This window comes from Pipra filicauda, unplaced genomic scaffold (genome assembly GCF_003945595.2).
Source record: "Pipra filicauda isolate LSUMZ 115617 unplaced genomic scaffold, ASM394559v2 scaffold520_size808073_pilon, whole genome shotgun sequence".
NCBI classification, from domain to species: Eukaryota; Metazoa; Chordata; class Aves; order Passeriformes; family Pipridae; genus Pipra; species Pipra filicauda.
The window spans coordinates 346,350-371,498 of record NW_024104666.1 but is presented as its reverse complement, the minus strand read 5'-3'; the positions used below and the strand labels follow the sequence as shown (position 1 = coordinate 371,498).

Below are 25,149 nucleotides of genomic sequence, written 5' to 3'. Positions count from 1 at the left end.
CCCATCCCCTCTCCCTGGCACACCCTGCCCCAGTCCCTGGCCCCCAGCCCTGTGCTCTCACCCTGTCTCCACCTCTGGCCCCTGTCCCACTTTTCATCACTGTCCCCTCCTCTGTCCCTTGTCCCCATCTCCCATCCCTGTCCCCATCCCTGTCCCCTCTCCCTGACACCTGCCCCACCCAACCCCCCTGCCCTGCTGTGCCCCCCAAAGTCTCAGAGGATCCCCACCCTCCTGTACCCTCCATAACCCCCACAGACCCATACCCTCATCCCTTCCATGCGCCCCATACTCCCCAAGCCCTCATACTCCCTATACCCCTCCATGTCCCCCATACCCCTATACTCCCCATGCCCCCTATAGCCCCCAATGTCCCCCATACCTCCTATAGCTGCCCCTACCCTCAAGTTCCCTGAGGCCCCATACCCCCTACAGCCCCCATACCCCTTCATGTCCCACATACCCCCTAAGACCCCCATGTCCCCATTTCCCTATAGCCCCCATACCCCTCCATGTCCCCCACATACCCCCTAAGCCTCTCCAAGACCCCATATCCCCTAGACCCCTCCATTTCCCACATCCTCCCCACGCCCCCACACCGCTCCATGTCTCCCATAGCCCCCATATCTCCCTGTGCCCCAAACCCCCTGTAGCCCCCCTACCCTCTATACCCACCATATCCCCCATACCCCTCTGCGTCCCCCCATGTCCCTCATATCCCTTACAGCCCCCACATTCCCCCACACTCCCCTACAGCCCCAAGTCCCCCCGTGTCCCCATATCCCCTATGCCCCCCAAGCCCATCACCCCCGTCACCCCCCCTCCCGTGGCGGCGGCGGGCGCTGACCGTGCGGGCGGGGGTCGGGCAGGGTCCAAGGCCGCGGGGGTGTGCGGGGGGGCCGGGCCGGGCGGGCGGGGGCGGTCCCGGGGCGGTGCTCGGAGGCTCCGCGGCCGCCGGGGCCGGGCAGAGCCGCCCGCAGCGCACCATGAGCGGCCGCGTCGGGGACCTGAGCCCGCGGCAGGCGGAGGTGCTGGCCCAGGTGAGCCGGGGCGGGGGGGCCAGGGGGCTGCGGGGGGACCGCGATGAGTCGCCCCGATGGGCTCCCGCATCCGCCGCCCGCCGCGGGCACCGGCATCACCCCCGCCCCGCACCCCAAACCTACCGGCATCACCCCCGCTCCCGGCCCCGCGGGGCTCCGCTCGCCCTAACCGCAGCCCAAACCCACCGGCATCACCCCTACTCCCGGTCCTGGGGGGCTCCGCACCCCAATCCCACCGGCATCACTCCCACTCCCGGCCCCGGGGGACTTCCGCTCTCCAGCTCCTCCATCCCGGATCCCAAACCCACAGGCATCATCACTACGCCGGACCCGGGGAGCTCCTATCGCCCCCAGACCCCAAACCCGGCCCAGGAGGGCTCCCACTGCCTCCACTCCCCATCCCAGACCCCAAACCCCCACCATGGTGCTGCCCACCAGGGACTCCCGGGTGGGTCCTGGGGATCCCGCTGGCTTGGACCATCCCGCTGGTGAACCCCCAGCCTTCTCCCATCCTTCCCACGGGACTGGGGAACCTCCTGCCTTTCCACAGCGCCCCTGGGACTGGGGTTTCCTGTCACCTCCGTCCCACCCTGGACCCCAAACCCATGGGCTGAGCCCCTCGTGGTGCTGCCCAGTGGGGACACCTGGGTGACCCCCTGGACTGGGCACTGCCAAGCCCCATTTTCCTCTCCCACCCTTCCCGTGGGACTGGGGAACCTCCCACCCTGCTGCAGAGTTCGGGGGACCAGGAACTAGTGACTGTCACCCACCTCTGCCAGCCCCTCATGGGGTGCCAATTTTATTGGGGTTCACTGTACCCCAACCACAAAGGCATCCCTGAGCCTTTATCTTATCGCTGCCTTTCGGACCCAGCCAAACTCCACGGGCGGGCGATGACCCCGCTGGGTGCCAGGATGGGGGGCAGGGGCAGGTGTGGGGCACAGAGCCCAAACTGTGCCCAGTGCCAGCCATGCCCCAGCAGGAGAGGGAGGCGAGTGGCCAAACCCGTCTGTCCGCCAGCAGGGTGAAGGAGCTAATCCCGGGTTTAATTACCCCTAAATTCAGCAGGAGATAAGCTAATCAGGCTCATTAAGGGAAGGGCCTCGGCTGGTACAGAGATTTGGGCCGCAGCCTGGCCTGGGTGAGCGGGGCCACATGGGAAAGGGATCCCAGATCCCCCAACCCCCCCAGTCCTGCACCCCAACACCCTCCTGCCTGCACCAGGGGGCTGTGACCCACTGGGAGGTCGCTGGAGCAGGGGGATGCACAGTGACTGGCTCCATCCCAAAGGATGTCACTGGAGGGGACCGGTTAGCCTGGCTCCCGTGGGGCGGTGACAGCCCACACTCACACCCTTGTGCAAGGGCTTGGGACACCCAGTGCCTGGGGACACCCGGTGCTGGTGGCCAGCCTGGGGACAGTCCCCTGCCAGGAGGTGACCGGTGATCCCGGCTGCATGTGGCAGCAGGGACAGGGCACGGCGTGACCCTTCCCTGGGAACGTCCCAGTCTTGGCTGAGGGGTTTTTGGGGTGACAAGGAGGGGACAAACCTCCAGCCTTGGGCTTTCTGGGGAGGGATCAGGGACCCCTTCACCAACTGTCCCTCTTGTCCCCGCAGTTCCGGGAGAAGCTGCAGGATGTGCTGCCCTCCCTGCCCGCTCAGGACGACTATTTCCTTCTGAAATGGCTCCGAGGTAACCCCAAAGTGTGGGGCATCCCGGGGGGGGGGGCTGGGAGACTCCCGGGGGTCCTGCGGGGGGCTGATCTCTGAGCTCTCTGCTCTCTTGCAGCGCGCTGCTTCGACCTGCCCAAGGCAGAGGCGATGCTCCGCAAGGTGAGAGGGGCACCCCGCTTTTGGGGTGTCCTCGGGCTGTCCCCTGGCATGGGACATACCTGGCATGGGAGAGTGCACCCCAGGCCATCAGCCCAGCCCCTCTCTCCCAAGGGTGACGTGCCCATGGGGTGCACCCCGTCCCATGGGGTCCCCAAACCTCACCCCAGCTCACTCTGCCCCCCCCAGCACCTCGAGGTCCGCAAGCGCATGGACGCCGACAACATCATCGCCTGGGAGGCACCTGAGGTGGGTGTCCCCGGCCCCCGGGGCGTGGCCCTGGAGGGGACTGTCCCCCTGAGCCCCCCCAGGGGTGTGCAGTGCCCTGAGCCCCCCGTGCTCCCGCAGGTGATCCGCAAGTACATGTCCGGGGGGATGTGCGGCTACGACCGCGAGGGCAGCCCGGTGTGCTACGAGATCATCGGGCCGCTGGACGCCAAGGGGCTGCTCTTCTCTGCCTCCAAGCAGGACCTGCTCAAGAACAAGTTCCGGGACTGCGAGGTGCTGCGGCACGAGTGCGAGCAGCAGACCCAAAAGGTGGGCACCTGCCTGTGCCCTGCTGGCCACAAAGGCCCTGTGCCCACCAGCCCCATGGGACCACGGCCCTGCCAGCCCCACTAGTCCACATCTGGTTCGTCCCTCCCAGCCAGCATCCTCCCCAGCACTACAGGTCCATGTCCTATCCCCCATAAGTCCACCTCTGGTCCATCCCTACCACCCAATAACCTCCCCAGCCCCACTTGTCCATCCCTGGTCCATCCCCATCAGCCCATGTCCTGTCCATTTCTACCACCCAGTGTTCTCCCCAGCCCCATACATCCATCTCTGGTCCATCCCTACCAGCCAATGTCCTCATCCTCCAGCTCTATTAGCCCATGTCCAGTCCATATCCATCAGTCCACATCCCTGCCAGCCCCACGAGTCTGTGTTCTGTCCATCTCCCCCATCCAATGTCCTCCCTAGCCCTATAGGTCCTATAGATCCAGGATCCCCTGTCCATCCCCCTCAGTCCATGTTCCTGCCAGCCTTACAAGTCCACATCTGGGCCTTCTCCATCACCCAATGTCCTCTCCAGACCGATATGTCCATCTCTGGTCCATCCCCACCATCCAATGTCCTTGACAGCCCTATATATCCTGTATGTCCATGTCCTGTCCATCCCCCTCAGCCTGTGTCCCTGCCAGCCCATGTCCTGTCCATCTCCACCACCCAATGTCCTCCACAGCTCTACAAGTCCACATCCTGTCCAACCCTACCAGCCATTATCCTCCACAGCCCTATAGGTCCTCTGGGTCCATGTCCATCCCCAAAACCCAGTGTCCTCATGCATCTATCTCTGGTCCATACCTACCAGCCAATGTCCTCACTCACCAGCCCTATAGGTCATTCCATCCCCCTCGGCCCCACAAGTCCATGTCCTGTCCACTCCACCATGGACCATGTCCCTGCCAACCTCATATGTCCATCTCTGCTCCATCCCCACAACTCAATGTCCTTCCCAGCCCCATATATCCATGTCCTATCTATCCTCACAAGCTCCTGACCCCCAGCCCATGTCCCTGTCCCAGCTGGGACCCTCAGGTCCCGTGATGCCCCTTGTCCACACATCAACACTTGAGAGGAGGCTGTGGCTGGAGGGGACCAACCTGTCAGGGACCACCCCATCCCTGAACCCCCTTACCTAATTCCCCCCATCCTCCTGCCCCAGCTGGGCAAGAAGGTGGAGATGGTGATGATGATCTACGACTGCGAGGGCCTGGGCCTGAAGCACCTCTGGAAACCAGCCGTGGAGGCGTACGGGGAGGTGAGGGGCTCCTGCCCATCCCACTGCCCTGAGGGACCACAGGGATCCAGGCTGAGCCCTGGCCCTGGGGATGATGCAGGAGCAGGTCCCTGCGGTGCCCTGCAGCCCCCAGCATTTTGGGGTGGGGGTCCTGGTGGCTGCATGGGATGGGTGACCTGAGCTCCCCCCATCCTGCAGCTCCTGTCCATGTTCGAGGAGAACTTCCCGGAGTCCCTCAAGCGCCTGTTTATTGTGAAGGGTGAGTTCAGCCCCAGGGCCCTGCTCCCCCTGTCTGGGTGCTGACACCCCTCTAACACCCTTCACCACCCCCCAGCCCCCAAGATCTTCCCCGTGGCCTACAACCTGGTCAAGCACTTCCTGAGCGAGGACACGCGCAAGAAGGTCGTGGTGCTGGGATGTGAGTCCTGACCCCCCTCGGAGCATCCAAAACAGGGGTGACACTCTGCTGTCATCTCACCCAGGGGGATACCCCAACCCGGGGGGCTCCCCAGCTAGGCTGGGGCTCACAGCCCTCCCAAACCCACTGTCACCCCCCAGCCAACTGGAAGGAGGTCCTGCAGAAGTACATCGACCCTGACCAGATCCCAGTGGAGTACGGGGGCACCATGACGGACCCCGACGGGGACCCCAAGTGCTCCAGCAAGGTAGGAGAGGCTCCTGCTGGATTACTTAGGGGTGCCAGGTGGTTCCCCCATGCCCACATCCTCCATCCCCTCCCAGATCAACTACGGGGGGGACGTGCCGCAGAGCTACTACGTGCGGGACCAGCTGGCGCAGCAGTACGAACACTCGGTGGTGGTCAACCGGGGGTCGTCCCACCAGGTGGAGTACGAGATCCTCTTCCCCGGCTGCGTGCTCAGGTGAGCAGGGCTCCGTGCCGCGGGGCGGGGAGGGGGTGACACCCTGGCGGTGCCCCCAGCCCACCGCAGGCCCCCCGTGCCCGGCGCAGGTGGCAGTTCCGCTCGGAGGGCGCCGACGTGGGTTTCGGGGTGTACATGAAGACCAAGATCGGGGAGCGGCAGCGGGCGGGCGACATGACCGAGGTGCTCCCCAACCAGCGCTACAACGCCCACATGGTGCCTGAGGACGGCTCCCTCACCTGCTCCACGCCCGGCATCTGTGAGTGACCCCGGCCCCGGGGTGCTCCCCGTGCCCCTGACCCTCGGCGGTTCTTCCCCTGTGTCCCTGGCTCCCGGGGTGCTGCGGGGGACCCCCGGGGTGTTCCCCCCATGTCCCTGATCCCCGAGGGTGCTCCCCCCGTGTTCCTGACCCTCGGGGGTGCTGGGGGGAACCGCCGAGGTGCTCCCCATGTCCCTGGCCCTTGAGGGTGCTCCCCCCCATATCCCTGCCCCCAGGGTGCTCCTCCCATATCCCTGACCCCCGAGGAGTGCTTCCCCCGTGTCCCTGATCCTCAGGGGGTGCGTCCCGTGTGTCCTTGACCCTGGGGTGCTGGGGGGGACCCCTGGTGTGCTCCCCCTGCTTCCCTGACCCCCAGTGTGCTCTCCCCCTGTCTCTGACCCCGGGGTGCTCCCCCGTGTCCCTGACCCCCGTCCCGTCCCTCCCCCAGACGTGCTGCGGTTCGACAACACGTACAGCTTCCTCCACTCCAAGAAGGTGAGCTACACCGTGGAGGTGCTGCTGCCCGACACCGCCTCGGCACAGCAGATCCAGCAGCTGGGGGACCGGCTGGGCGAGGTGTCCCTGAACCACAGCCCATAGACCCCCCCGCCGGGCCCCCAGGATGGCCGGGAGCTCCCCCGGAGGAGGACGGAGCCGGGGCTGAGCCCCGGAGCTGACGGACTGAGGCGAGGGCTGAGCGCGGCCGGAGGGGGCCGAGCGCCCGCAGCCCCCCCCATCTCTGTGCCTTACGTGGGTCCTGCGCCCACCCACTGCTGCTGCTGCCTGGGGTGGGGAGTAAAGGGACGGACTGAGCGGGGTCTGCTCCGGTTTGTGGCCCTCGGGCCCAGAACTGCCCCCCAGCGCCAGATCTGCCACTCCAGTCTCACAACTGCCCCCCAGCCCCAGATCTGCCCCTGCTGCCCACCTGCCCCAAAACTTCCCCAAAGCCCCATAACCGACCTCCAACCCCACAACTGCCCCTACTGCCCCACCCCGGTCCCATAACTAACCCCCCAGCCTGAGAACTGCCCTCTAAACCCATAACTGCCCCTGCTGCCCCCCAGGCCCAGAATTGCCACCCCAGTCCCAGATCTGCCCCCGCTGCACCCCAATAACTGCTCCAACCCTACAACTGCCCCCATCCTATAACTGCCCCCAACCCCATAACTTCCCCTGCTGCCCCCCAGGCTCAGAATTGCTGCCCCAGGCCCAGAACTGCTCCCCCAACCCCATAAGTGCTACCCCCACCCCAAAACTGACCCCGTGTCCCCCTCCACGTGACCGCCGGTCACGTGCGCGGCCAGGCCCCGCCCCCACCGCCATCTCGCGGCCCAACGGGGCGGGGCCCTTGATGACGTTTACGGGAGGGGCGGGGTTCGTGACGTCCCGGGGCGGGGCCGCGGAGGGGGCGGGGCATGCGGCGGGAGCGGCGGGCGCCATGGGGGCGGCGGAGCGGGACGTGTACCGGGACACGTGGGTCCGATACATGGGTGAGCTCCGGGACACCGGGCACCGACAGGCACGGGGGGACACCGGGCACCCACAGGCACGGGGGACCGGCACCGGCAACTGCGGGAACTCCGGGAACAGGCACTGACATGGAGCACTGACACCGGGAACCGGGCACTGACATTGAGTATGACACCGGGAACCGGGCACTGACATTGAGTATGACACCGAGAACGGGGCACTGACACTGAGCACTGACATCGGGAACTGGGTACCGACACCGGGAACTGTGGGCTGAGATTGGATACCAGCACCAGGAGCTGCAGGAATGCCGGGAACTGAGCACTGACTCTGGGCACTGGCACTGGGTGCTAGCACTGGGAACCAGGGCACTGATACCCGGTACCAGCAGTGGGAAACAGGCACTGACACAGGAAACAGGGCATGATACCCAGCACCAGCACTGGGCACAACAGCAGGAACCAGTACCGGGTACTGCCATTGGGTACAGGGTAGTGTCACAGGGCACCAGCAGCAGGCACTGACACCAAGAACTGACACAGGGTACTGAGCAATGGCACAGGGCACTGACACTGGGAACTGGGCCATGACATCGGGTGCCAGCACCCGGGGCAGGGGGCACTGACAGTGGGTATGGGGTCCTGGCCCTGGACACTGGCACCGGCTGCTGTCACAGGGCAACGGGAACTGCACGATGTCACTGGGTACTGACATCCGGTGTTGGGCACTGACAGCAGGAACCAGGCACTGATGTTGGTTGCTGGGCACAACAGGGCACCGACAGACATGCAGCACAGGTACCAGGCACTGTGTTGGGTACCAGCACCAGGCACCACACCAGAAACTGGGCACCACAACCTGACACCAGCACCAGATACCCATCATTGTCACTCATGCTGGGCGCCAGCACCTGTACTGGGCACTGGGACCATCCACCGGGACCATTCACAGACACTGGGGACCAGAACCCAGTTACTATCACCAGGCACTGGTCACAGACACTGATACCAGCACTGGGCACCAGTCACAGGCACCAATACTGGCACTGGGCTCTGGGCCCTGTCACTGGTCACCCCCAGCCCAGCTGTCTGGTGGCAGTGGGGTCCAAGGAGACCCAGATGCTCCAAATCCCTCCATGCAGGATCCACCTCTGCTTACAGTGACATAGGGACACCGAGGGAGGACAGAGGGACACTTCAGAGCGGTAACACGGGTATAAAGCCTGTCCCTGTCCGTGCTGACCCCCCCATGCCCCCCAGGTTACGCCAATGAGGTGGGCGAGTCGTTCCGTGCGCTGGTGCCGGTGCCGGTGGTGTGGGCCAGCTACGGCGTGGCCACTGCCTACGTGACCGCCGACGCCATCGACAAGGGCCGGAGAGCTGCCACCGTGAGTGCCACCCATCCCCACCCACCCCCACACACCCCCCTGACCCACACTGACCCCCGTGTCCCCCCAGGCCCACGCGCAGGACCCCACGCGGGTGGGGGTGGCCGTGGTGGACACCTTCGTGTGGCAGGGCCTGGCCTCGGTGGCCATCCCCGGCTTCACCATCAACCGGCTCTGCGCCGCCTCGCTGGCCCTGCTGGGGACCCTGACCCGCTGGCCCCTGCCCCTGCGCCGCTGGGCCACCACCGCCCTGGGGCTGGCAGCCATCCCCCTCATCATCACCCCCATCGACAGGTATCGGGGACACCCATGGGCGGGGGGCAGGCGGGTGCCACCACCCCATCCCTGCATCCGAGGGATGGAACGTGACTTGTCTCAGTGTGGGCTTGGGAGCATGGGGGGCTGGGGGGGTGTCTCCACCCCAGAGGGGCTTTACTGGAGTCCAGCAAGGACACGTCCCTGTCAGGATGGGGATTACCCAGAGCTGAGCTGGGATTAGCACACTGAAGCTGTGCTAAGCCTTGTTTTGGTGGGGCTGGTGTCTTGGGGTCATTAGGGACAGCCCCACCCATCCCCCATCACATCCAGTACCACAGGGACCTCCCTGAGACCCCCCCGCTGTCCCCTCTCCTGCCGCAGGACTGTGGATTTCCTGATGGATTCCAGCCTCCGCAAGCTTTACGGGACACCAGGAGAGCCCCCGACACCCCACTGAGCCCCTCCAGCCCTGCACATGCTGGGGAAACCGAGGCACTGCTGTGACCCACCTACTGTGACCCCTCGCTCCAGTGATGACCCCGGAGCGGCTGCTCTGCCCCACACTGGTCCTAATAAACCATTTCAAACATGAGCCCTGCTGGGTGATGCTCAGGTGCCACAGCTGGGCTGGAGCCGTGTGCCCTCCTGGGGGGACACGTGGGTCTGGCTGGGACCCAACCCATCTTGGGGATCTCCACCCTGGGACAGGGGGTCTTCACCTGCCCAGAGCAGTCCTGGTGGCCCCACCATGTAGCCCCTCCATCTCTCCACAGCCTCATGGGACATCCTGCAGACTGTCACCCTAAGGAGCTGCCACCATGTCCATGGTATCCAGGGACCCAAAATCCCCCCAGCTTCAGCACCACAGCCTGGGACCGTGCCACCACACCTGGAAGTCACATCTCCAGGTACCCGGAGGAACCTGGAGCAGATATGGCTTGTCAGTGTAGTGGCACATCCCCATCCCATGGTGGCATCCACACACTACCACCAGGAGAAGCTGTAGAGAAAACAAAGCCACGTTTATTGTGGAGAAAGGGGGTCTGGTCCCACCTCGCCCCGTTTCCCTGTCTCCCTGAGGACCAGGGCCCCCACCACGCTCTGCAGCTCAGCCTGGAAGGGAGACCTCTGCCTCGGTGGCCGCTGTCCCTGCCGGCGTGTGCCCAGGCGCCAGGTGGTCAGGGCCAGCCCCAGCAGCCCCCCCACCGCGGCGACCACCACCACGGCACTGCCCACCAGGGCCAGCCCGGCCAGCAGGAACCTCTTCATGGTGTGGCATGGCCCTGGGGACAGCAGAAAACACACCAGTGGGGGGGTCACTGGGTGGTCCAGCACTTGGGGAGGGAGGTTTGGGGACATGGGAGAGGGTTGGGGTGTCCCTCACCTTCGTACCACAGCACCTTCTCCTTCTGCACCAGCACTGGTCCAACTGTCTCCCGGTGGAGTGTCCCCTCACCTGGGAATGCTGTGGGAGGACATGGCAAATACAGCCCATCCCAGGCCCACGAGCTCCTCCCAAGACCCCAGAACAACGTGGAGTCACGGTGTCCCACCCCCGCTACCTGGCAGGTGTCCTGGGAGGGTGTCACCACGGGGACAGCTGGTGTCACAGCAGTGGCACTGGGCACTCCGGGAAGGGTCCTCTGCGTTGTGCCAGCTGGGGGAGAGGACAGAGCTGGGGGGATGGTCTAGGGGTCCACATACTCCAGCACAAGACCCACATGGTGCCACCCCAGAGAAGGTGTCCTCCAGGTGACTCCAAATACCTCCCTAATTCATCTGCACCGTGAGGGTGCTTGGACCTGTGGTGATGCCACCAGCTGCCATCAGAGAAGAGGTGGCATCCAGCCTGCAGTGGGGTGACCTGGTTCCCCCCCAGGTGGGTCCCCATGACCAGTGGGTTCTGCTCCCAACACACCCACGAGTGCTCCAGCACCCAGCGTACCTGGCCGTGGTGTGGCTGTAGAAGCAGGACCTGATGGCGTGTCCTTGTCCCCACGCTGTCAGCAAGCAGTGCACATAGACCTGCCGGGACACCCCCCTGCTGTGTCCTTCCTTGGAGACCCTGCTCTCCTCCCCTCCAATCCCGGGGGGCTGAGACCATGCCAGCAGGGAGCTGGATGCCTCAGGAAGGAGCTGGATGCCGCAGGAGGGGCAGTGCTTTGGGACCCCCAGGTCATCCCCCTCCATGGGACCTCCATCCCACTATGTCCTTCCTTCCTCAGGGACCCTGCTCTCCTCCCACTCCACCCTATGGGGCTGAGACCACCCCAATGCCCCTGGCAAGGCAGTGCTTTGGGACCCCCAGGTCATCCCCCTCCGTGGGACCTCCATCCCACCATGTCCTTCCTCGGGGACTTCACCCTCTTCCCACCCAACCTTCCTCCAAGACCACCCCAGCAGACACAGTGCTTTAGGACCCCCAGGTCATCCCCCTCCATGGGACCTCCACCCCACCACCAGGGCATCTCCCTGACCTCACCTCCTCCTCCTCAGTCTCACCCTCCAGCGTGGGGGCCAGGATGGAGAGCTGGAGAGCAGACTCCCCTCTCCAGTGCTGGACAGACACACTTCCCAGCTTCTCCCCGTGCAGGCATCTGTGGCAGGGGAGTGACACAGGGACATTTCCTGGCTGTCTCCAGGCCCTGGACAACCCCCTCCCATCAGGAGGCCCTGCGGGACCACAGGGTGCCTGTAGAAGAAGGGGTCCCCACTTCCCACCCCACCAGCACTGACCCCTGGCTGTTCACCACCATAAAGACCCTCCTGGAACGTCCTGGCTGCTCCACGATGGTCCCATAGCACTGGTCCACATGGATCTTCATGGAGAAGCTGGGACTGAAGTGGACACTGGCTTCCAGATGGATGGCAGAGCTGGGGCTGAGCACCAGTGGCTGCCCTGTGGCACTGGGGTCTCCTGAGGGGAGTGTGGGTTCAGTGTGACACCCCCAAACCTGTCCCACCAGAGACAGGGACACCAGGCACATCCCAGATCACCACCCACCAGTGTCTTGGCCTCCATCCCTGCAGCTCCCCCATTTCAGAACCCACCCCATCCCTGGAAGCCAAGGGCTGTTCTTGGCTCTGTCCCCCCAGCCTGGCTCCCCTGCTCTCCAGAGCTGCAGCACCTTCCTGGACCCCCCCATGGAGCTGAGAGGGACCATGTCAGGCCCCATCAGGGTCAGAGCTGACCCCCAAAATCCCACTGTTGTATCAGACCCAGGATTAGGAACATCTTAAAGCCCTGCCATCCAAAGCTTTACACCCTCCACAAGATGGGGGGAGCTCCTGCAGGGACAGCCACCTTCTCCTGGTGGTCCTAGTGCTGAGGCCAGCCAGGAGAACCCACTGGGTGCTGCTGATTGAACCCAGGGGTCTTGGCTGGACCCATCCCATGGTTTACCCCCAAAGGTTGTCCCCCAAGACCCCCAAAGCACTCACCATCCAGGAGCCTCAGGGTGAAGTTCATGATGGGCTCCTCAGAGCTGGGGCGAGCAGGAACCTCCCATGTCCCCGTGTTTGAGGACACCACCGGAGCTGTCACCATGTGACTGGGGGGCTCTGAGGTAGCTGGAGCCACAGTGGTCCCTGCAGCAAAGGGAGGGCTAAGCCAGCAGCAGCATGTCCCAGACACAGCAGGGACACTCAGGTCCTCAGGTGTCCCCAGGACTCATGGGGGGCAGGTGACAGCAGCACAAAGGTGGGCAGAGCACCCAGGAGCCCATCAGGGGCTCCTCCATCCCGAGGCAGGATGGAGCACTCCCAGCGCTTGACCAGGAGCACTCCCAGCGCTTGACCAGGGCTGGGGACAGACCGGGAGCTGCTCATGGGGTGGGGAGACCACTGCCAGCAGCCACAGACCCCACTGGAGCCTCTGCTACCCTTCCCAAGCCTCCCAGACCTGCTGGGACCTGAGGGAGCTCCCAGCAGGCCCCTTGCCCCAGCCACACATCCCCAAAGCTTGGGGTCATTTCAGGAAGGCTCCTCTCCACCAAGACAACCTGCACCAGCAGGTCCAGGTGACCAGCACAGGGCAAAGCCAAGGGCACCCACCATCCACCTTCCCAGCACAACCAGTGGGGGGACCGAGGGGGTTCCCAGCCCCACTCACCTGCCACCCCCAGCACAGCCCCACACAGCAGCACCAACCAGCACAGCTCCATCCCCAGCGAGCAGCAACCCCCACCCCACCACCTGGGGGTCTTTAAGGACCAGGGCTGGGTGCCAATGGGCCCCAGCTGGCACTGATGGGTTTGGGGGCTTTGTTGACCCTCTCTGCAGTCAGCAGCAGCCCTACACCTGGGGCTGCTCCTACCCCTCACACCTTCCCAGTCCCACCACAGGGGTCTGTGCCCACTGCCCAGTTCCTGTTCTGTCCCACAGTCCCACTCTCACCACTCAGACTGATCCTGCAGGTGGTCCTGAGCATGGCCCCATATCCACCAGTTAGTTCTGGCCCCATATCCACCAGTTAGTCCTGGTCCCACATCCACCAATCAGTCCCGTTCCCACGTGTAGTGCAGGTTCCACCATGTAGTTGTGGTCCTGGTCCTCAGCAAGGTTCAGATCCCACCATGTTGTCCCATCCCCAGTTAGTCCTGGTCCTGTGCATGGTGCTGGTCCCACCATGTAGTTTAGTCCTGGACGTGGTGCTGGTTCAACCAGTTTGCCCTGGTCCCAGTTCACCACATGGTCTGGTCTTATCACTCAGCCTTGGTTCCATGGATGTTCCTGGTCCCATCTCCATGGTCCTACATGAGGTCCCAGCGTCACCACAGTTTTGATCCCATTGTCATGATCCCATGGATAATCCCAGTCCCACCACAGAGTCCCAGTCCCCAGTGCCCCATCCTTGTCCCATCATGATCCTGCTCTCAGCTCTGCAGGACAGGGAGCCCACCTGGGAGCAGCAGTTTGGACCCAACCAGGACAGACACATGTCCCTGTGTCCTGCCTGTCTCAGGTGTCCCCAATACCCTACCACAGCCCCAACACCCCACCCCACCACAGCCCCTCTGTGTGGGCTGAGCTGGTGGCCTGGGTGCAGAGGGACAGGGACTGTGTCCATGATGTCCATGGGGACATCACCCCAGGTGGGCTCTGCAGCCAACCTGCCTGGGACGGGGATTTTCCATCCCACATCTGCAGAGGCAACCAGTGGCCAAGGTGGGATTTGGTCCCTGGTGCCAGCAGGAGACCTCAGCATATCATGGGAGACACCTGTGGACCTCTGGGAGGTGTCCTCGGTGCCGTCCCAGTGTCTGTGGGCAGTGTCACACACAGGTGAGTTGGTGGCAGCAGTGGTGGCTGATGCCCCTCCATGGCCACCCCTGAAACAGGGTGCACACACCAGCAGCAGAGCTGGAATACGGTGGCTGGAGTGACCTGTGAAGCCAGCAGACCTTCCTGGTGCCACCTGCACACGACGGGAATGTCCCCAGCACCCGGCAGGGACAGCAGGGACAGACCCAGGTGCCCCCCTTGCTCTGGGGGTCTTATGCCTCAGCACTGCCCAGGAGACACAGGTCTCCCCACCCCCAGGGCTGATGGGAGCTGGGATCGACCCCTCAGGAGGAGCAGGGACTGGCAGAGCATCCTGCTGTGGCCACACGCTGTGGCCTCACACTGGGGCATCCCCACCCCATCCATCCCATCCTGGAGAAGGAGGTGGCTGGAGACCGGCTGGCCAATCCCTACATTAAAAATTGCCAAATACACAATTATCTTACAAAAGTAGAATTGTTTTTTTATTCCTGGTCTTTACAGAAGGAGCCAAACACAGGTAGGAAGCCAGGGGGGTCCCTTCTCTACAGGGGAGGCTCAGCCACTGGTGCCACCTCCGTGCCCAGCCAGGGCCACTCTCAGCAGGATACAGTGTCACCGGGGTCATCCAGCCCAGCTGGGACACAGGAGGTCTGTCCCCAAGGCAGGGTGGGGACACACCCTGGCCTTGGTGTCCCCACCATGTCCGGGATGGCATCACAGGGACAGTGCCCACCACACCCCGCTCCCTATCTCCTCCCCACACCAGTTCTCACCAGACCCCATCAGCCTTCTGGGATGTCCCCTGTGGGAACCAGGGCCACGGGGCCCTCTAACTGGGATGATGGGGGTCGGGGAGGGGGTGCCCTTTGCCCACAGGGACCTGTTGATAAATGCCAGGGCTTTTGGGATGGGTTTTCCAGTCTCCAAAGGACTCTGGGTGGCTCTGGGTCATAGCCTGCCATGGTGTGATGGCTGTGGGTGGGTTGAGAATGTGCTGCACTCATCACACCCATGGGCAGCAGGCTCCAACACTCCAGCACCCCAAAACCAGGACTCAAAGGGGTAATTTGAGGAGCCCCTGGAGGGTGGGGTTCCCTGCGGGCAGTTCTACCCACCCTGGGCAAGGGGGACCCTCTGCCACTGCTGTCCTAGCACATCCCTGCTCACACTGGGCTGCCCCCAGCAAGGTGGGGATGGATGGATGTCCTGCTCCTGCTGTGACAGGGCCACGTCCTTCACAAATACCTCCTCCAGTCTTTCCGTGGGGAAGGAAGAAGGATCCTGCAGGAAAACACTGTCCCTGAACCCTCAATCCTTGACCCTGTGGGTGGAGGCAGAGTCTCGTCTCCAGCCCAAGCTGGGGCTCTGCAGAAAGGTGGTGGAGGGTCCCACCGAAAGTTCCTGGGCACTGAATCCTCCAGCCAGTTCCAAACCATAAGAACCACGAGTAAGAAAAACAAAAGCACCTGGTTCTTCCCCGGGGGGAGCGCGGCACCCACCAGCCCCTACCACTTGAGGAAGTCCCGCACGTAACTCCATAGCTTGGTGATCCAGAGGTTGGCCCCCAGGTCAGTCAGGTACTGGATTTCGGGCGTCAGCATCTTGCGGCACAGCTTCTGGTGCTTCTTGTTGATCTTCTTCTTCAAGTTGTACCCCAGGATGGTCTTCTCCCCCAGGGGCTGCCAGGGCTGCATGGAGGACTCTTGGATGGCGCTGGCGTCCACGGCGTGCCCCCCATCGATGCAGATGCTCGTCATCTTCTCATTCTCCCTCTGCAGCTCGGCCACGTCCTTGGCCATCCTCTCCCTCCCGTAGGCCTCCACCTTGCGCCAGAAGGTGGCATTGAAGTAGCGGTAGAGCTTGGCGTCGATGAGGTTCCAGGCAGTCGCCTGCTCGTACAGCTCGGGGGTCAGCCGGGACACGGTGGAGCCCTTGCGGGCGTTGAGCTTGAAGTAGAGGACATCCTCCAGCTGCCAGCACAGCAGGTCCTTCAGCAGCACCAGCGACTCATCGAAGTACTCGAGTAACATGACGAGGTGGAAGCGGCGGTCGATCTCGCGGATGTGCTCCTCCACCAGCGGGCTGCCCGCGTCCATGGTGTTGTCGTAGCCGAAGTCAAAGAAGAGGAGGTTTTGGAGGTAGTGAGCGTTGAACCCGTTGGGGTCGTAGTAGTGCCGGGGGTCCCGCAGGAACTCGGCCAGCTTATCCTCCCCCGTTATCTTCCAGGTGAGGGGGATGACGGGCCCGAAGTAGTGGAAGGAGGACTCGAAGAGGTGGGCGGGGTCCCGCAGCACCGTCACGAAGGTGGCGTCGGGCGGCAGCAGCTCACGCACCTCCTCGTAGTGGAAGCGCATGTGGTTGCAGATGATGTTGAAGCAGCGGCCGGGCTGGTAGTGCTGCACTTGGCTGCGCTCGAAGAACGACGGGTAGTAGAAGTCGTTGCGGCCGTTGGGGAAGGCGAATTTCAAGTGATGCTTCTCCCCGAAGCGGAAGAGGATGTTGAGGATGGTGCTGCTGGCGGTCTTGTGGGTCTTCATGAACATGACGTTGAGCTTGGGCCGGCAGCTCCTTCCTGAGGGGCTCCCTGTGCCGTTGGACACCGCTGGAGCCCTGGCAGGGGACAGGCGGGAGGAGCAAGAGGAGGGGACAGGGATCCTGGGGGGAGAAGAGACAGGACTGTGGTGAGGTAAGGGCGGCTCGGCCAGTGCGGCCCCACTGCTGTGAAGGGTCTGGCATATTCTGTCCTGGAGGAGCTGGGTCTGGGAATGGGTGCTGGAAATAGGAATGGGTACTGGACCTGGGAATGGGTGCTGGACCTGGGAATGGGTGCTGGACCTGGGAACAGGTGCTGGAGATGGATATGGGTGCTGGACCTGGGGAGGGGTGTTGGACCTGGGAACAGCTGCTGGAGAGGGGTGCTCACCCCTACACCCCAGGCTCCCCATTGGAGACAAGCCCAGCTTCGGGCAGAGCCCCTTCACCCCCAGCCATGTGCCCAGTGGGATCAGGGCACCCACGTGACAGGAAAGGGGGGAAAAGGGGAGGAAAGAAGGAGAGAGAGAAGAAGGGGGGGAAAAAGGCAGGGAAAGAAATGCTTGATATCAGACGCACCTCCGAGCCACCAAACCACTCTCATTCACCCCTGGACAACTCGAGCCACTGAGGATATGTTGTTGTGGTCAGCCCTCACCAGCACCAGAGCACCCTGAGCAGGGTGTCCACACCCCTCTCCACAGGCACGGCCATGGTGGTCCTGGTGCCAAGAAGTGGATCAAGGGGAGCTTTCCAGGGCTGTAATTCCATGGAGAGGAGCTGATAACATTCTTATGGCGTCTGAGAGCTCTCAAGGCCTTATGGGATCCATGGAGGAGGTCTGGGAACTCTCAAGGAAGAGGTCTGGGAGCTCTCAAGCCCTTGTAGGAATCATGAACCCCTTGTGGGATCCATGGAGGACCCAGCCCCCAGCAAAGAGGGAAACAATTCCAGATCCTGGCCCCACAGATGAGTTCACAGGCCCTTGGGGAGCTTGGGAAGCCATGAGGGGTGTTATCTGAGCTGCCCAGGACAGGGAACAGAGACCACAGTCTCGAGTGACTTTGGACGCCCTTAATGAACTCCTCAAGATGATCTTGATAACGATCCCATGTGACAGCACGACAGCACCGGTCGGCAGCAGGTTTATGAGGCACGTGGATCTTGTTTATAACCTTGAGATAAATTTGATGACAGGAGTCACACCCCTTTTCTTCCCCCTTCCATCTCCTCTTCCCTCTTCCCTTCTCTTTTCATGCAGGAGCAGTGAGTGCCCTCGGGATGAGCATCCCCAGACCCCCGCAGAGTTGGGATCCACCTCCCCCCCAACCCTTGGGACAGGGCGCAGCCTCCAGAGGGAAGGGGACATCTTGGTGTGAAGCCACCAGAGCCTGGAAAACCCCAGGACTGTGTCCAGCTGGGGGTTCCGGAGCTGTGGGGGGACACGCAGGGACCCCGGACTCACTCAGTCACGCTGACTTGCAGCGGGGGGCCGGCGTAGGAGTAGAGCAGCAACATGAAGCTGGTCAGGAGGGTCCCCAGGACCAGCCCCTTGCACATGGACCTCCAGGGCTTCCCATGGCACAGCATCCTGGTCACCTGCAGCCAGAAAGGAGCGACGTTGGGGACTGGGAAGAGTGTGAAGAGGCACGTGTGCGTCTTGTGGGCACAACAGCTCCCGGAAAAGCATCTCACTGGTGCCAGGTGTGTCCCAGCCACTGGCACAGCAGATCCATGGCCCAGGCCCAGCAGCTCTGCCTGCCTAGCTGACCTTTGCCCGCCCTAGGAAAACCCTGAGTAACTCCCAGGCCCGATGCTGGAGCAGTGGGAGAGGCCGCAGGGCTGGGACTGGGGGAAGGGGGAGCTGGGCCGTGGCAGCCCAGGGGCAGAGTGGGGATCCTCGGCCAGGACACCACCAGCACCGGCAGGAGCTTCCCAAGGGCACTGGGATCCATTCTCCCAGGAAAATATCCAGGATGGAGCAGGAGCTGCACCAGCTTGGGATGTTTTGGGTGCTGCCGTACCCACCCAGAGCAGCTGTGTGGTCTCTCCAGCCTCTCTGGCACCAACAGGGGCCCCTCTGGCCATGGCACCACACCTGGGCTGGCCCTGGGGGGAGCTGGGGACACGGAGCTGGGGACAGAGGGGTGTGGGGCAGGATGGCACCCCCAAACACACACACACACACACAGAGCAGGCACGTGCACACACCTGCACAGACATCCACCCACGTGTGTGCATGGACACACAGGGACACATGTGTGCATACACAGGGACATACACACACCCCTGAGCATGTTCAGGTGTGTGCATGGACACACAGGGGGACACACACCAGAACACACACCTGTGCATGTTCATGTGTGTGCATGGACACACAGGGGGACACACATCAGAACACACACCTGTGCATGTTCATGTGTGTGCATGGACACACAGGAGGACACACATCAGAACACACACCTGTGCATGTTCATGTGTGTGCATGGACACACAGGGGGACACACATCAGAACACACACCTGTGCATGTTCATGTGTGTGCATGGACACACAGGCACACATGGGACACACACCTGTGCATGTTCATGTGTGTGCATGGACACACAGGCACACATGGGACACACACCTGTGCATGTTCATGTGTGTGCATGGACACACAGGCACACATGGGACACACACCTGTGCATGTTCATGTGTGTGCATGGACACACAGGCACACATGGGACACACACCTGTGCATGTTCATGTGTGTGCATGGACACACAGGCACACATGGGACACACACCTGTGCATGTTCATGTGTGTGCATGGACACACAGGCACACATGGGACACACACCTGTGCATGTTCATGTGTGTGTGCAGGCACACACAGGGGTACATATCTGTGCATGTTTGTGTGTGTACATGGCACACAGAGATACACACACATGCACACGGTGCACTCATGAATCCCCTCCAAGGGCACAGCCATGCTCACATGTGCACACATAGGGGCACACACACATCTGCACATGTTCATGTGTGTGCAGGCACACACAGATGCACACACAGACACACGGATGCACTCATGAATCCCCTCCAAGGGCACAGACAAGGTCACACATATACACCCAGGGGCACACACGGGGCACACATCTGGGCATGTTCATGTGTGTGCAGGCACACGCAGGCACATGCATGGCCAAACGGCCACAGGACACATCTCTGCATGTTCATGCATGTGCATGCACACACAGGGGCACACACCTTTGCACGTTCATGCATCCAGATATGCACACAGACACACACACATGAACCCATGAATGTCCCCAAGGACACAGACACACACACATGTGCACACTGCTGCACACGCAAGGGCACACATACGCCACAGCCCTCATGCGTGCTCATGTGTGCACGAGGACATGCACACCGCAGTGCGTGTTCATACACACACACGTGTACACACACATCAGTGCGTGTTCATACAAACCCCAATGCATGTTCATACACACCCCAGTGTATGTTCATACACACACACGTGCACACACACACCAGTGCATGTTCATACACACCCCAATTCATGTTCATACACACACACGTGCACACACACACCAGTGCATGTTCATACACACCCCAATTCATGTTCATACACACACACGTGCACAAACACCCCAGTGTATGTTCATACACACCCCAATTCATGTTCATACACACACACGTGCACACACACACCAGTGCATGTTCATACACACACCAATGCATGTTCGTACACACACACACACACACACACAGCCCCCCCCCCCCCCCCCAGCACTCCCCCGCCCCGCTCCCTCCGCCGCAGGCGGGACGCGAAGGGTCACGGTCAGCTGTGACACCGCATTGCAGCAGGGCCGTCCCTGCGGTAGGACACGGGGACACGCCACCCGTGACCGCGGCCCTCGCTGTGGGGGGCTGCGGGCTGAGCCCCCCGCCCGGGAGCGCCCCGAGCTGGGGGCAGAGCCCCCCCGGCCCCGCACCCCCAGTTAGCGGCGGGAGCGGCATCTCCGGACCGAGCTCCGGCTGTTCCCGCTGCTCCCGCGGCTCCGCATCGCTCCCGAATCCATCAGCCGAGGCTGCCGCGCTCCCACCGAATAACACCCCCGAAACAACTCACCCACCCCCCTCCCCGCCACACATCACCCCCTCAGCACCTCAAACCTCCAGCGGATAATCCGGCGGGATGAAATCCCGCTGGGAAGAGCCGCGGATCGCACCCCGATACATTCCACCCCCCGAGCCCCCCGCGGCGGAGCCCCCCCGGTCCCCCCAGCGTTACCCGCAGCCCGGCGATCCCGGGGTGCCGCTGCTCCCGCCGCTCCCCTGCCCGGCCCCCCCGGGTCGGATCTCCTCGTGCTGCCGAGATTTCCAGCTCAATGAATAATGAATGGAAAACGCAACCGGAGCCCCGGGCTGCGGCCGGGCACTGGGCACAGCGCCGCGGAAGGGGGGGGAGCCGGGAGGAGGGCACCGGGGGCACCCCAAAAGCTCATCCAAGCCTCCCCCCCACCTTGCCCTGCAGCAGGGACCACTGGATCAGGCACGGATGGTGCATCCAGCTTCTTCCCGCGTGGTTTTCCAGGGAATTTGTGGTGTCACTGCTAGGGGAGCAGATGGCTCTGGCCGTACCCCAAGATCACTGCGTGGGTGTCAGTGCCAAAGGGCTCCGAGTGCCTGGGAGCAGCTGGAGTTTGGTTTTACACCGTGGCTGTGATCCCACCGCGTGGCACCACCTGGAAAAGCCACTGGAGAGAGCCGGGGAGGACACCCAGTTTTGTGGGTACTGCCGGATGGGAGCAGAGCTGCACCCCAAGGATCACCAGTGCTGGCACTGATCCCATGGAAGCAAGTGAGACTGAACCATGAACACTTGATGGGTCCCAATGGATCCCAATCAGTCCAGATGGGGTCCAATGGATCCTGACAGATCCCAATGGGACCCCACCAGCCCCCCAGGCCCACACAGCACCCCATCCCAGAGCTCTGGAATGCCAGGGGGATGCCTCCCTCCACCCTTCCTGGCTCCCAGGGGTGGTTCTGGCAAACACTTTTCAGCCCAACCTCTCTATTTACTTTGCATTCAATGAGCAGCTTAATTATTAATAAGCTGCTGAGGGAATAACTCTTTGAGGGGAACATGGTGCACCAGGCGTGTTCCTGGGGCTCCCGCAGGCGCAGGGTGGCCATGGCGCCAGTGGCTGAAATTCCCAGCCAGAGGACACGGCTGCACTGACCATTTCCTCACCAGTGACCCCTGGGACAGGCCGGGCCTCACAGCTCTGCATCCCCATCTCAATGTCCCAGCAACTTCCCAGCTCCCCTGGGGCAAACCAGAGCTTGCTTTTGGGTTTTCCCTATTGGATCCACTCTTTTTAGGGCCAAACCCCTATATCTGCCATACACAAGGCGTATCCACCTGCTGTTTGCTCCTCCTGATCCCATAAATCCATGTATGCTCCGGTTTTGGCAGGCCCCATTCCACACAGGTACAGTGCTTCCTACCCCTCTGTTCCCCTTGCACACTCTTATGGGTGCAAACATCCAGCCCCACATCCCCAGGCTCCCTGCCCCATAGAGCTGCTTCCCAAGCATCCCAAGCCCCCCCCCCCAGCATCCCAAAACCTCCAAATATCCCAATACCCTGTCAAGCATCCCACTGCTCCCCAGCCATCCTGCTGTTCCCCAAGCATCCCTCTGCCCCCCAAGCATCCTGCTGTCCCCTCCACCATCCTGCCACCCTTCAAGCACCCCACAAGCTCCCAAGCATCCCGTTGTGCCCTCAGTATCCGTCACCTTTTCCTCTGCCTGCACCGCTGGCGCTGGGCTGTCCCTGTCCTGTCCTGGACTGGCCGGGGTGCCGGGGGAGCGGGCGGCACGGGGCGGGGGTGCCGATGCTGCTCCGACATGGAATAAGCTCTTCCAGGGCAGCTCCCGGCAAACGCTGGCTTTCCCAAAGCCTCCCCACTCCACCGCGGTGCTTATGGCATCGCCTGAATCCCGGCCTTGGCTCGCCGGCCTGGGAAGGGGGAGAGGGAACGGAGAGGGAGCGGCTGGCGAAGGGACGCGGGGCTGCGGCCGGGCACTGCCCGGCTCCCCGGGGCCGGCCCTGGGTGCCCGCGGCCACCCCGAGCCGCCCGGCTCCCCACCCACTGCCAGGGCACAGAGGAGCCATTCAGCCCGCGCCGGGAACAACGGGGACGTTTGTCTCCATCTGCGCCAGCGGCCTCAACGGGGTCATTGTCCCCACGGGCCCCCGCGCCGGCCCCTCGGCTCCGCGCCACCGCCGGCCCCCAGCCCGGCTTGGCCCCATGCACTGGGTGACGACAGCCGTCCCTGGGCGGTGGCACCCACCTGTTGCCACCGGCCTCCTCCTCGTCCCTCGGGACAGCTCATGGGCTGCCTGTCATCTACTGCAGCCGGAGCTCACACAGCCTCCTGCTCCCCGGGGCGCCCTGGCCACGTCCCGTCGGCTCCTCTTCATCCTCCCGCAGCCCTCCCTCCCTCCCGCTGTATCTCCATGGTTTTATGGCCTTGATGGCAGCAATATTCCCGTGTCCCTGAGCTCAGCCCAGAAACTGCAGAGCCACCGCGGTGTCACCGGCCTTTCCACCTTCCCCTGGTCACATTGGCTGAGTGGGTGCCCAGGGGCTGGGGGGTGTCTGGGGGGGGTGAGCAGGTGCCCCAGCTGCAACAGGAGGGCTCAGCCCCATCCCTGCTCCACCACCCTACACGTGCATGGGTGGAAAAAGGGCCTTTGTGCTCCTGGATCTGGTCTTTGCTCTTCCTGCTGCCCTCAGATTCAAGTCTGTCACCAAAGGGGGTGATGGCCTTGGGTCCCCAAGTGAGGGGTGACCACACTGGCATCCAGCACCCCAGGGCATCCCTCGGTCATGTCCAGGACCCACCATCCCTATCAGAGGGCTTTGGAGTTCAGAGCTCGTCCCTACAGGATTTGGGGAGGTCACCCTGCAGTGACTTGGCAGCTCTTGCCCCATCCCTGGCAACTGCCCCATCCTGCCCAGCATTGGCAGGACCAGTTCCCACTCAGGGACAATCTGCACAATCCCCCAGGAACGGGAAAATCCAGAATAGCTTCGTCATCGTCATCATATCATCATCATCACCATCATCATCATCATCGTCACCATCATCATCATCACCATCATTGCAAGAGAAGGGATGAAGACAAGCGAGCTCAATCAGTGCTGAGATGTGCCCACCCACCCCAAGGCTGGTGCCAGGATGGGATCAGGATTCACCCTGGAACCAGTTGTGAGGGGGCAAGGAGTGGTCCCACCCCATCTCTGCAGGGCACATCTCTTAATTCCAGGTTTACTCCTCTTTTCTGAGGTGGGTTGCAAAGAGATTCCACATTTTCCCCATTTTGGGGAATGGGTTTCCAGGTTTCCCCCTTTTTCTTGGGATCGGTTATGAAGGATTTCCAGTTTCTCCTCTTTTCTGGAGATGGGTCATGAAAGGCTTCCAGGTTTCTCCCTTTTTTGGAGATTGGCTGTGAAGGGTTTCCAGATCCTCCCTTTTTTGGGGGACAGGCTGTGAAGGGCTTCCAGATTTCCCCTGTTTTAGGGGGATAGGTGGGAAGGGTTTCCAGCCAGAAGCGAATAGCAGTGGATGGGATGTGGCAGCCCAACAATGGGATCCTGGTGGCCTCAGGACAGAGGTGACCAAGCCAAGAAGCCACAGCACCCCATCTCCCACATCCACAGAGTGTAACCCTCTCCCACATCCCATGGGGTGTAACCATCCCCATGAGGGCTCCACCACCACATCCCCCATCCCTGTTCCCCGTCCCTCCAACCCGGGTTTTGGGGTACAAAGCAGGTACTCACACTGACAGCTGTGACCGCCGGAGCTGTGGATCCCGAGGGATGGGGTGAGGATGGGCAGCGTCACACCCCGGCCAGGCCCTGGCAGACACTGCTGGTGGAGTGTGGTGTCAGTGCCTTTATCACCAGAGAGGTCTGTCACGATTGCAGTGGCCCAACTGGTTTGTGGCCACCCAGCCAGGGCCAGTGCCAGCCCTGTCCAGTGCCCTTGGGCCTGGAGCTGGTGTTTGGAGTGAGGGCCTGGACCGAGGCCCTGGAGTGGGTGTTTGGAAGCAAAGGCCTGGAGCTGGTGTTGGGAATGAGGGCCTGGAATGGGTGTTTGGGATCAAGGGCCTGGAATGGGTGTTTGGGATCAAGGGCCTGGAGCCGGTGTTGGGAGTGAGGGTCTGGAATGGGTGTTTGGGAGTGAGGGCCTGGAATGGGGTCTGGGATTGGGTGTCCAGGGGCTCCCGGGATTGGGGGCCCTGTTCTGGGTCTCTGGCCCTGAGGGGGAGCCCTGGGGGCACCCCAGTGCTCAATCCTTCTTGGGGAGAGCAGAAGGGGGAAAAAAGAAAAAAGGGGAAAATCCTTTCAACTCCCTG

The 25,149-nt window shown here is 62.5% G+C and overlaps 3 protein-coding genes across 7 annotated transcripts; 2 read left to right on the top strand and 1 right to left on the bottom strand.

The window, feature by feature from the left end:
- The first annotated feature begins 962 nt into the window (after positions 1-962).
- Positions 963-6,604, top strand: SEC14L2 (SEC14 like lipid binding 2). Its single transcript, XM_027737690.2, has 12 exons — positions 963-1,037; positions 2,656-2,731; positions 2,828-2,871; positions 3,058-3,117; positions 3,217-3,405; positions 4,577-4,672; positions 4,850-4,910; positions 4,986-5,069; positions 5,210-5,316; positions 5,393-5,532; positions 5,622-5,791; positions 6,240-6,604. The coding sequence occupies exons 1-12, from the start codon at positions 984-986 to the stop codon at positions 6,389-6,391; spliced, it is 1,233 nt and encodes a 410-aa protein (XP_027593491.1). The 5' UTR covers positions 963-983; the 3' UTR covers positions 6,392-6,604.
- A 601-nt stretch (positions 6,605-7,205) lies between these two features.
- Positions 7,206-9,498, top strand: MTFP1 (mitochondrial fission process 1). Its single transcript, XM_027737692.2, has 4 exons — positions 7,206-7,281; positions 8,521-8,648; positions 8,719-8,942; positions 9,288-9,498. Exons 1-4 carry the CDS (start codon positions 7,230-7,232, stop codon positions 9,361-9,363), a joined length of 480 nt encoding a protein of 159 aa, XP_027593493.1. The 5' UTR covers positions 7,206-7,229; the 3' UTR covers positions 9,364-9,498.
- Positions 9,499-14,626: 5,128 nt separating this feature from the next.
- Positions 14,627-24,871, bottom strand: GAL3ST1 (galactose-3-O-sulfotransferase 1). Of its 5 annotated transcripts, none has more exons than XM_039386989.1 (4): positions 24,572-24,871; positions 22,518-22,740; positions 18,169-18,302; positions 14,627-16,826 (listed from the first exon to the last, which is right to left on the bottom strand). In XM_039386989.1, exons 3-4 carry the CDS (start codon positions 18,291-18,293, stop codon positions 15,677-15,679), a joined length of 1,275 nt encoding a protein of 424 aa, XP_039242923.1. In that variant the 5' UTR covers positions 18,294-18,302; positions 22,518-22,740; positions 24,572-24,871; the 3' UTR covers positions 14,627-15,676. The 5 variants fall into 5 exon arrangements, with proteins under 5 accessions (XP_039242923.1, XP_027593485.2, XP_027593483.2 ...); XM_027737684.2 differs by lacking the exon at positions 24,572-24,871 and adding an exon at positions 23,076-23,168; XM_027737682.2 differs by lacking the exon at positions 24,572-24,871 and having other exon boundaries at positions 22,518-22,896.
- Between the last annotated feature and the right edge of the window lie 278 nt (positions 24,872-25,149).

What these genes read in the sequence shown, in the direction of transcription:
- SEC14L2 (XM_027737690.2), top strand. Translation starts at nt 984, where the DNA reads ATGAGCGGCCGCGTCGGGGACCTGAGCCCGCGGCAGGCGGAGGTGCTG. An exon ending in AGGCGGAGGTGCTGGCCCAG is followed by an intron (nt 1,038 to 2,655) that starts GTGAGCCGGGGC and finishes TTGTCCCCGCAG; the next exon opens with TTCCGGGAGAAGCTGCAGGA. An exon ending in CTGCTCCACGCCCGGCATCT is followed by an intron (nt 5,792 to 6,239) that starts GTGAGTGACCCC and finishes TCCCTCCCCCAG; the next exon opens with ACGTGCTGCGGTTCGACAAC.
- MTFP1 (XM_027737692.2), top strand. Translation starts at nt 7,230, where the DNA reads ATGGGGGCGGCGGAGCGGGACGTGTACCGGGACACGTGGGTCCGATAC. An exon ending in AGGGCCGGAGAGCTGCCACC is followed by an intron (nt 8,649 to 8,718) that starts GTGAGTGCCACC and finishes GTGTCCCCCCAG; the next exon opens with GCCCACGCGCAGGACCCCAC. An exon ending in ATCATCACCCCCATCGACAG is followed by an intron (nt 8,943 to 9,287) that starts GTATCGGGGACA and finishes CTCCTGCCGCAG; the next exon opens with GACTGTGGATTTCCTGATGG.
- GAL3ST1 (XM_027737685.2), bottom strand. Translation starts at nt 21,279, where the DNA reads ATGCACCATCCGTGCCTGATCCAGTGGTCCCTGCTGCAGGGCAAG. An exon ending in GGTCCCTGCTGCAGGGCAAG is followed by an intron (nt 18,303 to 21,234) that starts GTGGGGGGGAGG and finishes TTCTGGCTGCAG; the next exon opens with GTGACCAGGATGCTGTGCCA. An exon ending in CTGCAAGTCAGCGTGACTGA is followed by an intron (nt 16,827 to 18,168) that starts GTGAGTCCGGGG and finishes TTCTCCCCCCAG; the next exon opens with GATCCCTGTCCCCTCCTCTT.